Here is a 17806-nt window from a genome sequence, read left to right as displayed (position 1 = left end):
TTTTTAAGCAGAAACCACAACTGCTTTCAAATTAATTTATTTGAATATCTGTTATCTAAATTGTTTCACTGTATAAGGGCAGGTAGAAATTTAAGTGATTTAAAGTTTCCAGTTCCCTGTGCTGAAGCTTCCAGAAATATATTTTTAGTAATCCAAGGACAAATTATATGCTAAGGTACTTTCATTGTGGATAGCTAGAAAGTTACTGTTAAAGTCTAAACAAGGCAATCTAAGGAAATTTAATGAGTATCTTAAGTTCAAATCAGCAGCAATGTCTGTATATTAAGTTATATCATTAGAAAGATTTAAGACTGTAGGTACAATTTTAGATTATTCCCTTGTTGCAGAGATGTGTTGATTATAGCAATCTGTTAATTAAGTAGGTTTCCAATGACAAGTTATCTGTTTAAGTCCGAAAGCTTGCCATAGATCACAAACCAGGCCCTAACAACAATATACATAAGAAAGCTTGTTTGGACTCTGACATAGGCAGCTGTTTAGAGATTCTGAGCTTGCACAGAACGACTTCAACTTTGCTGTTTTGTGTGTTGTCTCACAGTTCTCTTTCTGTATCTTTAGACAGTTTTAATTTAAATAACATTCTAATGCTATTTATAGGTCAGGCAGCAGAATAGCAGAACTTTCGTATGCCATCACCTTGGAAGACTACGGACTTGTCAAAGTGCAAGAAGTTATGGTGTCAGATTCTTCTCAAGTAAATTTTATATAAATCCTTTCTTTTTCCTTTGATCATGTCTTTGAAAAGTTCAGGTTCCAATGAAAAATCCACTTTTATTATATCAGGATATAGGTGCTTGTCAACAACAGCATGTCCCTCACACTCAGCCTCACCGTGCCCCAGGAGACCATGCAGGACCTCGAGAAACTCTGGAATACAAAGCAGCACTGGAGTTAGAAATGTGGAAGGAAATGCAAGAGGACATTTTTGAAAATCAGGTTTTTTACGCTTTCCTTTTTATTACCTAAGTTACATGATTGCCAGAGAAGGTTTATCAGAATTGATACAGAGAATAACATCAATTGTATTTTACTTGATCGTTTCTAGTAAGAACTAAACTGTACTCATATAGAGTGTTAAAACTTCAGATGTAAACTACTCCATCCACAAATTCCATGCTCTTAAGGAAAAAGGTGAATTCTTAAGTAAGAGAAGAATATGCTAGGTTTGAACTGCAGAATACCATCTTTGCGATTTCCTATTACCCTTTATAAAGTACAGTAGATTGAAGAATCAAACTATTGATGTTAAATACTAATTCTGTATTCCTTTAATCACATCTCTAAAACCATTGCTGTCTACTCTTGAAGTCATTCGAAGTGTTTTTGTTTGCATGCTTCTTTTTAAAAGGCAGTGAAAATCTAGTACCTCTTTGGTTATTTTTCTCAAACATGCTTTTACTTTGCATTTTGTAGTTCAGTATAAGAAATCTATCAGAATCATATCTTGAGCTGTACAAGTCAACATACAAAACTCTCATTTCAAGACTTAGGTCTGCTAATAGTCTAAAGGTGCACTTCCAACAATTTTTATCTGGTTTGGGGGGTTTGTTTCTCTTTTTTTCCTTTAAAAGCTTAAAAAAAAGGAAATGGTCCATATGCAAGCACTTGCAGAGGAATGGAAGAAAAGAGATAGAGAAAGAGAGGCATTGGTGAAGAAAAAGGTAATGAAATTCCTCCTTATACTTGCAGAAATTCTAAATTATTGTAAATTTAACAGTACATTTGGCAACATAACAAAGGGTCTGTAGTTGGCCTTTGCACCTACTGATATGCATGCATCTGGTCTACAACAGTGCAAAGAATTAAAAGTAGCGTTTAGTCATAGAATATTTGTTAGAAATTTCCTTAAGTTAGTTTGCTCTGTATGGGAGCTCCTTTTTTGCATTTTACTTGCCTGGTTGAAAAGTCCTTTTATGGCGTGGCTGTGTATGACAACCCATTAGCCTATACCGAGTTAGAAGGATTCTCCATTACAAGCTCTTAATTAAGAGCTGGAGATTTGTTTTATATGGAAATTTCTAAATAAAAACTATCAGTATTTCATACTTTTTTCTTCTTTGTTTAGGTAGCAGAATATAATGTTTTGGAAGAACAACTTCAGAAAACCCTGAGAGATCTGGATAAGCGAGAGCGACAGCTTTTTAGTGCTGAATCAGAGGTAAAAACTGTTCATATTAAACAATGTAATTGCATTAGCTACTTCTGTAAAGTTTGAGTTTTCACATAGGGACAGCTGTGCTCTGTGTATAAGAAATAACCAGATTCATAGTGGTATGTAGGGGAATACTAATAATTAAGCCAAGTTTTGTTAAAACTACTTTTTTTTTACTGAAATAGAAATTCAGTGAACTTTTAAATGGGTTGCTAGAATTACATGACTGTAAACCTTCTATTCTTGACAGAAATATTGTCAGTGCATGCATTTATGTAATATTAGCATGTCTTAATTTTAGGTTTAGCACTGTCAGGTAAGTATTGTGTGCATACACAAGAAAGCCTCACTTCAAAAAGTAGTTGCTAGATTAATTGTTGAAATAGGAGAAGGAGAAACTTCAGGTTTTGTTATCCAACATTTTCACAGTTCCTACATCTGTTTAGTTTTTTTAATAGTGACAGGGTCAAAGTGGATGCAGGAGAAACCAGTAACTACCACTGTATTGAACATCTCCAAGCTGAGGAAGTGGGGTGTGTCTTCAGGAGTGCTGCTCATATGAAAAGAGAAAATAAACTGCCTATCCTTGTATTTCAAAACAAACTCAAAATGATATATGTGAAACACTGTGTGTTCTAGCTGTCCAACAAACTTTTTCTTTCCTCCTTGTAACTCAGATTAATTTTTCTAGCCTACTAATCCCTTTTGTGCGAGTAACAAAGTTGAGAACTCCCAACACAGGAATTGACTGGCTGAGCCTGTGTCCTGTTAAGTATCCAGGCTATCTGTACCTCAGGATGCAGTCTGTGCTGTAAATAATGTGGTGACTTCAGCATTTGTGCAAGAAGAATCTGGTGCTCAGGTTTGGCCAAGTGCATTTCAGTCTGAATGGAAGTAGTTATTTTGAATCTCGTGTATATTTCTCTAAAAATTTTCTCAAAATTTAGTGAGATTCTGACCTGACAGCTAGAGATGATAAAAATCAGTGGATTCAAAAAACATCTGGTCAAAATGATGTAGTATTCAGTTAGAAATGGCACAGTTTGAGAAATGGGCCATTGGAGAGGTTTCTATTCTGTTAGCAGTTATCCTGGATAGTAGCATCTTTCTAGAAGGTTCAAACATGGCAAGGATTGTTCTTCTGTTTAGCTTGATGAGAAATTATCTCAATATGCTCAGTTTGAACAGTGTGGTCTCACTCAAAGACATTTGCTTTAAAGACATTTTGACTGTGACTTTCAAGTCTCTGCAGTGAATTGAAGTAGTTAGCTTTTCACATTGTAGTAGGAAGGTAGAACCTGCCCTGAGCAATCATGTAGAATGTACAGAAGAGCTCCAGAGAGCTATGTTTTTTACAGCAGTCAACCAAAGTTATATTTGTAGCTCAAATATAATAATTGACAGATTGTTAGTTAAACTGAAATTCACTAAGAATATATATATAGTGAACATTTGGACAATGGGAATTTTATTGTTTCATTTCAGAAATTAATGACAATTTTTCTATCATGAATAGCAGTAACAGTTGTAAGAGACCTTTCAAGTGAAGCTCCCACTCCTATGGATTAATATGAATATGTCTGTCTTTTTAAGCTTCAAAGAGTAAAGAAGGAGCTGCAAGCAGAGCATGAACGAAATCTGCAGGTGCTTCAGGATTCTGTACGTCGAGCCAGGGAGGAATGTGCACACCAGCTAGAGCTAGAAAGGTCAAAAATCAAACAACTGGAAGAAGATAAGCTTCGGTTACATCAGCAGGTAAGCACACTTACGTTTTCTAATAAAAGTGAGCATTTTTCTATGTATACTAAGTTAAGCAGTGGTTAGGAGCAATTGTATTCTGGCAACTTTGTAACCAACATTTCATTTAAATTGGGGGAACTCTGTACTGAGATCCATCCACGTCTGTCTTGCTCAGTTGTATGGCCAGTGTGCAGTGCTTGTAATTATTTTTTCAACATTGAAAATCAAGTTTTATTTAAAAGCATATATTACTTGAACCCAAACAGCACTGTAAATTTCAGTAACTTAAAAAATTATTGGCAATTAACTTCTAAGCAGTTTGACTATGCAGTTAGTTTTATTCTTCTATTGCAAAAGAATATTTCTTGTATCCTTATTGGGACAGAGGGAGAAACTCTCTTGTTATTGCAGTCTTCTATTTTGAGACTAGTACTTTCTAAATAGAAAATTTAGACAGTGTTCTGTTGTCCTGTAAGATAACTTTGGCACTAACAACAAGGATAGTAGAGAGATTTTTCCTGACTGTAAAGTATACTATAAAAATATTTATATTTTTTTAGCTGTTACAACATTAGACACTTAATTTGTTATTACATAGATTAAATCTTACTAATGCCGAAATGTTCTGAAAAGTATTTTGTTTGTGTAGATTAATTACTTGCTTTGGTGTTTTTCATGTCTGATAAGTGATAGTGATAATCCCATATTAGCTTTCACCTTTTGAAGAACTATGTCAGACAAAGCCATATTTTTGTATTTAGGAAGCATTGTATAGATTTTCATGTGTTTTTTTAGTTCTGTGTTAAACACTAATATTAACGTACTTATTTTCTTGTTAGCAGATGTTAACCTCAGTACAGTGAAATTCTTAAAAAGGTAGCTAATACAAAAATGTTGCTAACCTCAAAGATACTCCTTTGACTATTCTACTCAAGCAGTCAATGAATCGAGATGAACAGTTTCAAACTTCAGAATGCAGTCCTCTTCAAAGTGATAAGTGGATTAAATGGGTCACTTTTGCATTTTGTGTTATTCACGGTTACCAGTCCAGACCAGACTAGTAGTTCCTCTTGCTCTAATGGCCAACTGCCATCAGCTGGTATTCTTATTTTAAATTCATTCTTTCAGCTCCCACTGACCATTTTTGCTTCAACAGACCTTTTCTAAATAAAACATCACAATCATTTTATTTTTCCTTTTCAGAAACAGACATACAGTTGTCAGACCAAAGATCATTTAGCTCAGTATTATGGTGCAGCAATGGCTGAAATTAGAGGATGAGAAAATAAGAAAAAATTGAAATTTTGCAATTGCAAAAAATATAACTTTGGTATATCCATCAGTACCATCAAGGGTTATATGTACTCTTACGTTATATGTACTCTTAGCCAGAATCATGTTTCATGCTTACTTACTAGCCATCAATGAAAGTTTTCTTCGTGATCTCATATGATTCCTTTTTAAAAGTATTTAGTATTGCAACATCCTATTGCAATGAGGTCTAAAATTGAATTATGTCTTGTATTTTTAAAAACTTATTTTTGTTCATTGAAGCTTGTTTCTTAATAATTATGAAGAATCCTTTAGTGCCTCTGCAACATACTGTTCCTGACTGCATAGGTGGCAGTCATACTGTCTCTCTTCCAAATACAAGCTCCACTTCCCTTGTTTTATATGAAGGCCTTTTTTTCCAGAGCATCCTGGCAGTCTTCCTCTGTGCTGTTCCTGCTATGCTTCAATATGTGGTGGTTGTTGCCACATATTGTGCGTGAGACAGGCTTTTTTATTTTGCTATGTTGGGGGTGGAGTTTTGTTTGCTTACTTTGGAGCTTCACTCTAAGATCCTGTGTTTTGTAATGCACACAAACAGAGTTTCTGTTGCTACCAGATGAATCTTTTTTTAAGACCTTTTTGGATGTGGAGTTTTTGGTTTCTGTGGGGTTTTTTTGTGTTGCTGCTTTTGGTTTTTTAACACAGAATGTTCTGGAATAAGTGATCTTATTTCATACCTTTTAAAGGTATTTGTCAATATACAATTTCCACACCTAGACGTTTAGAGAACTCTAGAATTCAACTTGTTTTGAGGTAAGCACCACTCTGTACAAGAGAAGGTCCTTGAAGCATCCATCTTGAAGAACATCACCCTTACTTTCTGAATAAGGAAGTTGTGCTTTATTTGTGGGATTTTTATAGTTTCCTCATGTTCACATTTCTGAGGTCTCATGAGAAATTCAATTTTTGAAAGTGTTTCCAGAGCCAAGCAAAAAAGTCAAACATTGTTCTAGAAGTTCTAGGGAGAACTGATATTTCTAATACTATCTTTGGCATCATGTCTGTATGTCTGCTTTAAAAATAAATAGGTAAAAATGAAAGGAATTAAACAGCAGTATCTTTTGTTCAAGTTCAATAGGTTATTGTAGTTCTGTGAGAAAAACAATGGCAGTGAATTCTGGTTTTGTATGGCTCCACGGGAAACATCTTTGCTTTCTTATATTCATTCTGTAACAATTAAAAATGCAAAAAGCAGAAATTTGGGAGAAAAATGGAGGTGATCCAGTTAGAAGATCCAAAAAATTAGAATATTGTTTTACTTGTAGAAATTGTTGTCTTTGAAACAGAAATGAGTTCTCTGAAGTATTTTCACCCAGTATTTAAACTGTTGGATACAATTCATGGAAATACTTGCATTAGCTAGTTGGACATAAATACAAGATCAGCACGTAGGATCATATTCTGGTAAGGAATACTTCAGTTCCATCAGGTGTATTAAAGTTGAATAATATTTAACAGAAGAAGAGAACATTACAAAAAGTTCTTAGTATATTTAATGTATTACAAAAAATGCTCTTAAACATTTGACTTCCTTACTTTCTCTGTAACAAGTAATTGTGTATTTCATCATTTTTCAAATTACCCATTTTGTGTAAAAAGCAAAGCACTCTATAAAAATCTTCTTGAAACTGTGGAAGTACACTGTGAGGGCAGAGGTACTCGGCATTAAGTCATTAGTCACTGAAGCCTTTCTGCTTCAGGCTTTCTTCTAAATCATTTGGCTGTACAAAGTATTAGTCGTTTCCTTTTGCAGACATTCCTAAAAAAGTTTTGCTGTGAAATTGAGTAAGTAATAAAACTTCATATAGTAGATAACGCTGGCTTTCTTTAAAAGATGTGTAAATCTTAGCATTATGCTTTCTGTATTGCTTTTGCAAGTTGTTTTAGAAATGTGGACAAAAATGTGCGTAAATCTTGATCTTATGTTTATGAGGACAGACTTGTTTTTTTTCTTTCCAGTACTGAGCAAAGATTCTCTTTAAAACTCTTCCTATTAAAACATTGCTGTGTGCCATCATCAAGAAATCATTAATTATGAATGTGTAACTTTCAGTGTCTGGTTTATATCAGCTTATTGACAGTAAAATGTTTGTTCCAGGACCTAAGAAGTAACTTAAGTTCTATAATCTAATTATTTGTCTGTGAATGGGCTTTTCTTCTAACTTGAATTTTGGTTTCTTTAATGTAGCTTTATGAAGCAGAAAATAAGCATAAGACTTTGGAGAAGGAGTTCCAGCAATACAAAGAACAGCAAAGTAGCAAACCAGAAATCCAGCTACAATCAGAAATAAATCTTCTCACCTTAGAAAAGGTATATTGGATTTTTCAAGTACTTAAAAATTGTCACGATGGTGTGTTCAGTGATAAAGGGGATGTAGAATAATACTGTAAGATGAAGTGGTTAATTTGTCCATTTTGGTTTACTTTTTCCAATTATTTCTTTGGCATTTAAATATTCAGACATAAACAAGGTCAACAGTGGCCTTATTTCTATAGAGGAAGCAGTAATGTCAGAGGCTAAAACAGGAAAAAGTCTAACCTGTATATTTAAATCATGATTTATGCTGGGGTCTCTGAACATTCTGCTTAAAAAAACTAAAGAAAGATCATGATTTTCTTGACGATTAATTTAAACTGGTTTTCCATTATGTGCCTTTTTATAATTAAGTATTTCTGCAAAGAGATTGTGTTACTTCTCAGTAAAATGGAATTGCTGTCATAAGTTGATTTTCTTAAAAGCTGTATATTCCCACAGTAGCGAATTTAATTAAAACCACAGATATGGGCATTTAATGCTCAGAATTATTGTGAGCTTTGAGTAAAATTGGTGAAATAAGCTGAAAAAAAATTAAGCCAGGCTTTTTGCACAAGTTACACTCAGTGCTATGGACAGTCTGTATGTTACTGTATGGTTTAATAACTTCTAATTATGCAAGCAACTGATGCAAAATATTTTTGTGTTTCTACAGACTTTTAAAGTTGTATATTAAATATTTTTAGATTTCCTATTTTTGTTAGATTAATTAAATGAATCACTGCTTTAAGATCTTCACAAATAAAATGAAAATTTTTGTTAGATGAAAAAAAATCCACTTCCTCGGAGATGTTAATACCTAATTTTGTATTGTGTTTTGTGTGCTTCATAAATATTTTCGTTTGTCTTTTAATAGGAAAATTTTTTGCACAGATAATGAAATTTTAGTGATAAAATCTTTTAAAGATTTATTTAGTTAGTAAAATCAAAAGTTCACACTAGATACAGAGATTTGAAAGAATGGTTTGAGCAGATGGGTATTTCAGAGAAAAGAATGTTGAACATGTCTTCTGTCAGCAAACTAAAAAAAATCTATGTACCTTTTTAAGAGAGATTTATCCATCAGCATTTTTGTTAAATTAGTGTTTATAGCCTTACTTTGAATAAAAAAGGGATGAGGAGATGGCTGATTTGACAGCCTTAAATTTAAAGGTTACATCAGCAGATTTAGTGCTAAAAACTAATCTTCTTCTTTTTGTATAGACGGCCATCCAATAAAAATAAGGTTATATTTTAAACAAGAAAATGTTCTTGTGCCATAATATTTATGTTATATTGTATAACAGCTTTAGATGATGTTGTATATTACGCTACATAAACACTTTTCTTAAACCAGACCCTTTGTATATATACATCTTTCAGTGATTGTTACTGCTGTTATTTCTTCAGCTGATATGATTTTAATTGCTTTTAGGTTGAACTTGAAAGAAAGTTAGAGTCAGCTACCAAGTCAAAGCTCCACTACAAACAACAATGGACAAGGGCTTTGAAAGAACTTGCAAGGTTAAAACAGGTATGCAGGTTTTCTTTGGTCATATGAGACAACCAAGTTATTGTCATGTTGGAAGCTACTAGGATTACCATTAACTACCGTTTTCATGTTATTAGTGTTTGTTTTTGCAAAGTAAAGCTCTCAGCTATGCTTTTAACAAAAATGAGAACAGCAAAACTGGCTTGTGTTTAACTTTAAACTCAGGAAAAGCCAAGGCTCAGACCTGCAAAGAAGGCTGAAATAGTTAAAAGCAGATGTGATTTTAAAAAATAAAAGGTTTAATGTAATCCCAAATAATTTTTCATGAGCACTTCCACTAAAATATTTTGACACAATCCCAACCGTCTCAGTCAGTTACAGTCTTAATAACTGTTTTGTATTTTCATTGTATAATGAAAGGTAAAGGTGAGAAACAAATCTTCAGTTTTAGAAATAAGGGTTTAAGTTTTGATGAATGCTGTAAAATGAAGAAAACTTAACATAAACTGGAAGTGAAATTTTTCTGTTTCCAGAAATTCTGACCTCATATTAATTTGACAGACTATTTTACTGCTAGATTTTAACGGAGCTCTTGTGTGTCTGTGGGCACCTATCTAGAGACAGTTACATACTTTTGACTTAAAATTTCTTTGAACTTACAGTAGCAGCAGCTTCATATATTTTGAATCTGTATTACATGTTGTTTTGTCATCATCTGTCTTTCATGAATTCCAGTAAACATTAGCTAAACAATGTGCTTAAGAATGGCATTTCCATTGGCCCTGAGAAACAAATTAGTAAATCATTAATCCCAATTCATTCATGAACAAGCCTTGATGTCAACACAAAGAATTCAAGTTTAGTCAAAGGTTTTTGTTGCCTGTATTCACACTTACTTCCAGCTTGAGGAAGAGTGTTGAGTTTTCTTAAAGATTATGGTACCTACTTCATTTTACTGATAGAACATTCAGATTTTGGAGAGTAAGAAGTTAAGCTCCTCTTCTACCATGCTCTTCTAATTTTATAAAGCTTCTTTAACCTGTAATTGTTTGAAGAGAGTCGATTATTAATAATGACAATAGTCATTATTAGTAAGTTAAAACTAACCTTCATTTGCAGTCTTCAAATTGTACCTTTTTGCCAAGTGATAAAAGGAGTCATCTCCAATTCGTGAAACATCTATGCTTGAGAAGGTGATAGGAGTAAGAATACAAATCTTAGCCCACTGATTAAGATTTCTTCAGCAATCACGAAATATCCAGCCTATTTTTTCTTGCCATGTTTTAAAATTCTTGTGGAATAAAAGCAAAGATTGTTACTTACCACACTAACACTAATGTATATCACTATCAGGTTCTTGTAACAAAAGTCATCACAATAGACCTGATGATCTGAATTTGTTAATATCTGTTGATGGTTTCAACTGAGCCTCTTGATGAAAGTCTGAACCATAAAATAAGTTGGCATGTACAGTCTATTGTGCTACCTAAAACTTCTACAACAGAACAAACCCTTGCGAAGTAGTTTGTGGTTTTTATACTCCTGTGCTTCGCCTATACTCAGTCTGTTGATAAAGGCCTTAATTGACTTTAAAGAGCCAAATAAAAGTTGAAGCAAATCTGATCAAAAAAATTTACTGTGTTTTAAATATAAATTTGGAAACTGTAGCTTAAGGAATTCTAGATTTCCTTTAGTTCAGATGATTTGTGCAATTGTGCATAGTCTGACCAGTTTCTTGTTTGAATTGGATTAGTACCATGTTAATTTTGCATAGCCTCTGGTGAATAGCTACAGGGCTGTAATCTGTGCCAGTAATTTGTCACACCAAAGCTCTCTAGAGAACTATACAAAACATTTGTGTAGTGAGGATTAGACGCTGAAAGCCATATCTTAGATTGTTAATAAATGTTAATGACAAAACCCAGCTGGTAAGTCTTGGAAATGAGATCTAATGCTTTGTGCCCATTGCCAAAAAAATGTTTAAACAGAGATTTCCATTACTTAAAGGTGACCTGGTGCAGTCAATTTGTGAATTAAAGAAGCATAATCTACAAGCTAAGCATTTAGTAAAATGCTCTTCTGATTTGCAACCATAAAAGTCAATGTTTCCTTAATTAAAAAGTTTTCTTTTACTTTGGAACTAGTTCTTAGCACACATCTGGCATAGTTTTATATTTTGCAGAATACAAGAGACATAGCACATAACTTAAAGTACAGGACCGTTAATAGAATATGATCTGTGCTTCTTCATGGGTAGGATTTTGAATGCCAAACACAGTGCCAGTTTTACTGAAGTACATGAGCGCACGCATACATCATATTTACCTGTACTTAGAAAATACAGAAGTTAGTGAAATTTAAACAGTTTGTAAAACTGAGTGACAGTAGACTTCACCCAGCTTACTTTTCTCTGCTACTCTGTATTAATACTGTTACTCTGTAAGTCTGTATTAATACTTTATTTGTTATAACGCTATTCAACTTCTAGGGAGACAAAAATGTTACCAAATTAGTTATATACCTGTGCACCCAGGTAAATATTTTCTGGAGATTTCACAAACTTTTTCAATGTTTGCTGATTGGGTGCTCTTAATACTGCACAAATGAGATTTACTTTTTTTAAAATTTATATGAGTATTATTTCTCAGAGGAATCTTAACTATTTACATGAAATTGCATCCATGCTTACGTAGAACTTAGGTATCAAATTTAGTATCTATCTGGGTGTAAGAAACATTATATCAAAACAAAAATCAAAACTGGCAGAAATGTCATTTTCAGCAGTTGGTAATCTTAGTTAGATTTAATCTAAATAGCCAAAATCTCAAAATTTACATGCATCCAGTGTTCTGGAAATATTTTTAGAACTTTTCTAATGTGTTTGTGTCCTATAGACCTGTTAGAACCAGCACTGAGGTATTTGTTTAAAAGAGCATAGACCATATTGGCTGGCTGACAATTCATTCTGTCTTGTGCAGTATCTTGCTTATCCACTCAGTAATTAATTTGATTAATTTTTAAGTAATTTAGCCAAGGATAGGATGTAAATCTTTGTTGAAAAAATAAAAAGACGCACACAAAAAAGCCCTGCAGTTGAAAGTCTAAGTCTTGGTTAAAAACTGTGTCTTGAAACCATCCAGGCCCTCCTACTGACTTGTCAGCTCTGGGTTATTTTCAGAAAACTTTACTTGAGTTCCTTAGTTTCAATCGTAAGTTTTTCCCACAGACTTGCATGGTATGTATGAGTGGGAGAGTGAATAGTGGCTGCTATTTAGCCATTGTTTAGTCTAGTGTATGTATGTTTACATCTCCCTTTTGGATTTATAGGCAGCTATGGCAAAATAAAGATTGTGCTTCCTTGATTGAAGAGCCTCTTAACTAAAGCACCTGGTGGCATACAGGGATTCTTTAATGATCTGATTATAATTCAAATTTTGATGATTTTTTTATTATTGGTTGATTTTTATTAAATGCTGATGTTTATGTAGAATCATAGGTTTCAAAACGTGATTGAGATTTCCACTGCACAAGCTTCTAAAACAGTATTCCATTTCTGAAGCACTACATTATAGATGAACACTTGTGAAGAAAACTAGTAAAACCTTGAAGTAAATTATCTGATAATTAGAATGCAGATTTGTTTAGCATGATTTATTTTGTTTGTGAAGGAGAATGGCAAGATGAAATTAATAAGTGAAAGGAATATTTGTGATGAGTTTTATTGCAGGAGGAAGTGGGGGGCTGAAGAAAAAGGAGCAAAAGGAATAGTAGGATTAGCAGTGCTGAGAAAGTAGTGCAGGAGAAGGTACCTGGACCAACTAATACATATTGCAGAGAATTCTTAATATTCTTGCATACAATATTCTTGATTCATCTGTTGCTGCCTTACTGTGGAATAGTGGCTGATGAATGGATGATGGTGCAAGTGTAATATATTTCCGACTGTTCTGAGTTTCTGGTTTTATATTCTATTTACCAAGTTGCCTGTAGTCCAACAGCTGATGATTCTGGAGTGTTCTCTTAGATGAAATTTAAAAATGCAATATGTTTTGAAACAAAAATTCTAATACTTCTTACTGAGATTTAAAATAGCCTGGCTGTCTAGAATAAGCAGTTGGGATTAAATCTGGAATGTTCCTTATTTTAGGATATATTATAAGAGTAAAGTTTAAAAAGTTAGCCAGAAAGTCTTGACTGAAAATTTTCAGCATGCAGCATGTATAAACTTGTGTGCAACTAAGATACACTTGAAGAATACCAAGTATTCAACTATGACTTAATTTTTAAGTATGCACAGAATATAACAAAGGGAAGGTACAAGGAGATTTAGAAATTATGGACTTAATTTTATGTGTAAAGTAAATGTGCAGAAGTGTTTTATTAATACTGCTTTTTTTGCTTCGAAACATCTCATAGTAAATTCTACTACATTTCAAGTCCTGCTATACAGTAGAGATCTGTTCCTTCTCTATTTAAAAAAGGAAAGTGCTTGTTGCTCAGTGGATTCTTATATTGTCATGGGAAAAGTGGATTTAATACCTGAGTATCTGATGAAGTGACGCCAGTTTCATCACTGAGATGAATAAGAAATCCTTCCTTCTCTCTCACCATAACAAAATACAGTCTTTTTATGTTCTCTCAACATATCATAACAAAATTGCATATAAATTAATTTAAAGTGAGCATGCCTCCTTTCTTATCAAACTGTTGTAAATCCTTTGACATCTTCTTGTATTGATGGATTATTAGGAAATGGGTTTCTCTTGCTCTGCTATGAATGGTGTACATAGAACAAGTTTTCTGTTATGCACCCTACAAATTGTTATGACAGACTTTTTAAAGGAGTCAAAGACTAATGTTGGGAAAGACATTTGAAAATCACAGAATATGAAGTGTGTAATGTAAATTGCACACAGGATCCATCATGAAAGAATCCCTTCTCACTTATTTTAGTCTCTATTTTCCAAGCTGAACTGTCATGAACTGAATGATAGAAAAATCTTGCTTCAGCAAATGTTGATTTTTATTTTTTAAATTTAATATCATTGTGCCTAAATGTTGCTATTCAGGGCCATAGCATGGCATGCCTCTAAAATTCTTGACTTTCAGTGACTTAAATTAATTTGGACTTTTCTCTCTACACACCAAGTAAGTACATCACAATTGTATTAGTAATCAAATTAAATATCAAATCACATTTATCTGAAAGGAATTGCTACCCAACATTAGCTTGGAGACAAAATGTACTGATAAAGGTTTTTCTCTCCTCTAATGAGAAAACAAGAATTAAGCTCACGCTATATTTAATCTTGCTGCCCTACAAATCTAGGACTATTATCCTTAGCAAAGGGCATGCTCACTAGTGACACTAGTTTTGGTTAGTTTTGTGTTTGATGGGTTTTTTGCTAGAATTCTTCTCCAGAGAAAAAATATCAAAAATAGCAGGAACTGAACAGAGGATTCTGCAGAAAAACCTTGCTTTTCCTTCGTCTCTCCTTAGCTTCTTCATCATTCTCTGTTGTCTTTTTCATGGTTTAATTAGATATTATTAAAAATATTTCTTGAAAAGTTATGGCTCTGAAATGAACTCTGATTTCCTGCTGTCCAGCAACATGCACACAATGGCATATATGGATCATTGAATTTCCCTGCCTCAAACAGTAGTACACCAGCGTGTCATGAAGCCTGTGGTCCTACATGCTGCTTCTGGCCAGCATGCAGTTATGCCTTCCTTCTGCAATGCCAGTGGAAGAACACTTTCAAAATTTTCCCTCATAGATCTTCACAAACTGAAGGACTGGATTAGAAGGCTTCTACTCAGTGTAATCACATCTATGTGATGATTTGTGTTTATGTGAAAGCATGCTGCCCTAGTAACAAGTGCTACTCTGTTTTGCATTAGTTTTGCAGTATTTAGATTTTGGTCAATTTTTACACAATGTACCTTCAAAATTAATTCTCTCATAAAATTTTTGAGATACACAAATTTGACAGATTTAAGATGAATATCCCAGCTTGTAATGATCAGTACCCCAGTTTAAAACGGGACAATGAGAGCATGAATAAATTGAATTGCAGAACAAGGAGTTTCCTAAAATTAATCCTTGTCTCATGATCTGCAAAAAAATGTGTTGGACTGAAACTAATCATACTACAAATCAGCATAAGTTGAAAGGCTGATAAAAGAGATAATGGCAATTAAAAGTCCTCTCTTGTGTAAAAGTGTTACATTTTTGACATCATCTAAGAGGAAAATGTCATTCTCATCCTCCACAGCAACAAGATGGTTTTCCTACAGATAAGTTAGTTTCTTGTAAATTACATTCTTTTATAATTTGTTGAGAGTCCATCAAGGCTTACTGCTGTAAGATAAAGCCAGGATGTACTAGAACAAATTAATTTCAGAGCCACAAATTTGGTTATGCAGGGTATACTGTATCTACTTCAGTGATATCTGTGTTAAGTTTCTTACACTTGTTGTTGACTCTGGAGAAGTAGCTAATCAGCAGGCTGAATTTCTGGATTCTTACCTGGAAAGACAGATATTAAACATAGGAATTTCTGGATTTGTTCTACATATACAGGTCAAGAGGTCCTCCCCTGAGACTAAATAGGACTCCACAAAGGTGTTTTAGAATACTCAAAATTCTAGGTCTCATGTTTGAGTTAAGGTTTTAGTCACAAAGTTTTGGGGTTTTTTTCTGAAGCAGTGGTGTTCTAATTTTCTTAACTTTGTAAAGGATTTAGCCTAGGAAATTGAATGGGGACACTGAGAATAGGGATTGATGGTATCAAGAAGATGTAAATATTAGCTTGTCCTCATACTTCTAGATTCTATGTAATTGAGGTAATCAGATTGACTGTCAATATATATACTTGTTCTGTTAACTGAAGTTGAGCTGGTTTTGTAGCAACCTGCGTAAGACAATATCATGCTCAAAGTTTTTTCTTACTACCTGAATTTAGCAAAATAAACAACATTATTTCAGCTGTCAAAATAGTTATGATAATTCTATTCTTCCTCATAGCCTGTTTATTCCGTTATTCTTTGTAGCCTGTTTTATACTGAAATATGGATTTACTGTTTGGGTACTATTGCCTATCTCCATATTTGGGAGCCAGAGGATGCTGTTGTGATATTTGCTGGGACTTCAGAGAAAAAAAAAACCAACAAAACCCACTCTGCCTCTTCTTTCAAATACTTCAACAGTACTGCTTTATATGTAGTATCTTTTTTTTTTTTTCCAAGCATAAATTTGTCTTAATTCAAAACTTTCTGTGATCAAGAAGCTCCTAGCATGCTCTAGTATATGTTTAAGTGATTAATTTCTACTCTTTTAATAACTTGAATTATGTCTCTAGTTGGAATATACCTAGTTTTGAGTTTCATCCATGCTTTCATTGGGTGGGAACTAGTAGAACTGATGTGAAATGTCAGTCTGGTCCATACAGAGGCCAGCAGTAGATGCATAAGAAATGCAGCTTGGGTATCTTTGAATAGCCTCCAGCAGCCCTCAGTCAGTCAGTTAAGTACGTTGTGATCCAGTCAGGCTATTGTCTTTAATGGACATAAGTAAATGTATATTTACCTGTTTCGTTTTCATTTTTGTGTCTATAATGTCCCATTCTTTATACCTCTGCTTTTTCCCCACTGAATTGTATTATATCAGCAGCAAACTTCCATAAATGAAAAAAATCCCTATGTATATGTTGAAGAGTAGATTGTTGTAGAATTCCACTGTTACCTTCTTGCTCTTGTGGAGATGATCAGTTGCTGTTCTTTTCCTGGTGTTATAAGCCCTGGGAGTACTTTTCTCTGTGACTGCTTAGTTGTGTGTTTGATAGGAGGTTTCTTTGCTGTTTGGTTGGGTTTTTTAAGTTCAGCAGGAAGAGTGACATTTCTATAAAAGTTAGATTCATTCTTCCTGCTGTACCCATATACGCTATTAGGTTTGGATTTAGTTGTGGTTTCAACCAATTCAGCTGCTATGGAAGTTAAGTTATGCTGGTACTTTCTGGGTATTTCTAAAGCCTCTGTTTAAGGACAGAGTAAAATAAAAAATGGAAAAACTGTGGTGTCACGAGCAGTTTTGGTGAAGGATTAAGACTAACCTCCAGTCAGTATCACAACTTTTTGTTTGAATTTCCTTATTGCTCTTGAAAATTCTAAATATCAGCAGTCTGTAATAACTTGTTTAAACATTTACTGTATGTATTTGTAGATTATTTTCAGGCTAAAGCAGAATAGGTTTTATAGTATTCTTCAACTCTTTCCCACATGAAAAAGTGTTTCCCTCACATAGGAATGCCCTTCTGCAATGAATTCTTGATGGGGAAGGAAGGACTATGGCCTTATCTTCACCAAGTGCTTTTTCTATGCTTCAGTCATCTATCAGCTGTAGACTCTTTGGCAGGATTCCTGCTTCTGGTTTTTTTATTAGTATGTATCTCTTTAGCAAGATGTTCTTCAAGATTTATAACCTGTCTTACTGAAGTTCTAACATTTAATTTGGCTGCCTAGTGTATGAAATATAGTATAAAAACAAAGTTTTTAGAGTCTTTAAGGTTGATTTCTTGTTGAGTACTTCTCTATTGCATTGTCTGTTCACATTAACAGTTAAAGTCTTTTTTTAGTACCAATTCCTTCTGAAATTCAGAATTTTCTTGCCCATTATTGATCAACAGGGAGTGTTTAAAATGCTGGCAGCTGGAATGCAGGAAACTACCTGATTAAAGTCTTTAAATATTATGAGGTTGACTGTATAAATAATATGCT

At 33.7% G+C, this 17806-nt stretch overlaps 1 protein-coding gene across 3 annotated transcripts in view; it reads left to right on the top strand.

Annotated features, from left to right (window-relative positions):
• The window catches only part of CEP120 (centrosomal protein 120), a 36905-nt gene that overhangs the window by 15101 nt on the left and 3998 nt on the right, over positions 1–17806 (top strand). For 2 of the 3 annotated variants that reach the window (XM_088156047.1, XM_014874402.2), the window contains exons 13-19: positions 619–715; positions 805–957; positions 1593–1682; positions 2087–2179; positions 3767–3928; positions 7434–7556; positions 8974–9072. In XM_088156047.1, the coding sequence (XP_088012173.1) occupies positions 619–715; positions 805–957; positions 1593–1682; positions 2087–2179; positions 3767–3928; positions 7434–7556; positions 8974–9072 (817 nt within the window). Of the gene's footprint in view, positions 1–618; positions 716–804; positions 958–1592; positions 1683–2086; positions 2180–3766; positions 3929–7433; positions 7557–8973; positions 9073–17333; positions 17548–17806 lie in introns of those variants that run through there. The other variant, XM_088156048.1, reaches the window with a different exon arrangement.

The sequence above is a fragment of the Sturnus vulgaris genome, chromosome Z (genome assembly GCF_052056855.1).
Source record: "Sturnus vulgaris isolate bStuVul1 chromosome Z, bStuVul1.hap1, whole genome shotgun sequence".
Lineage (NCBI taxonomy): Eukaryota > Metazoa > Chordata > Aves > Passeriformes > Sturnidae > Sturnus > Sturnus vulgaris.
This window is presented reverse-complemented; position numbering and strand designations above follow the sequence as displayed.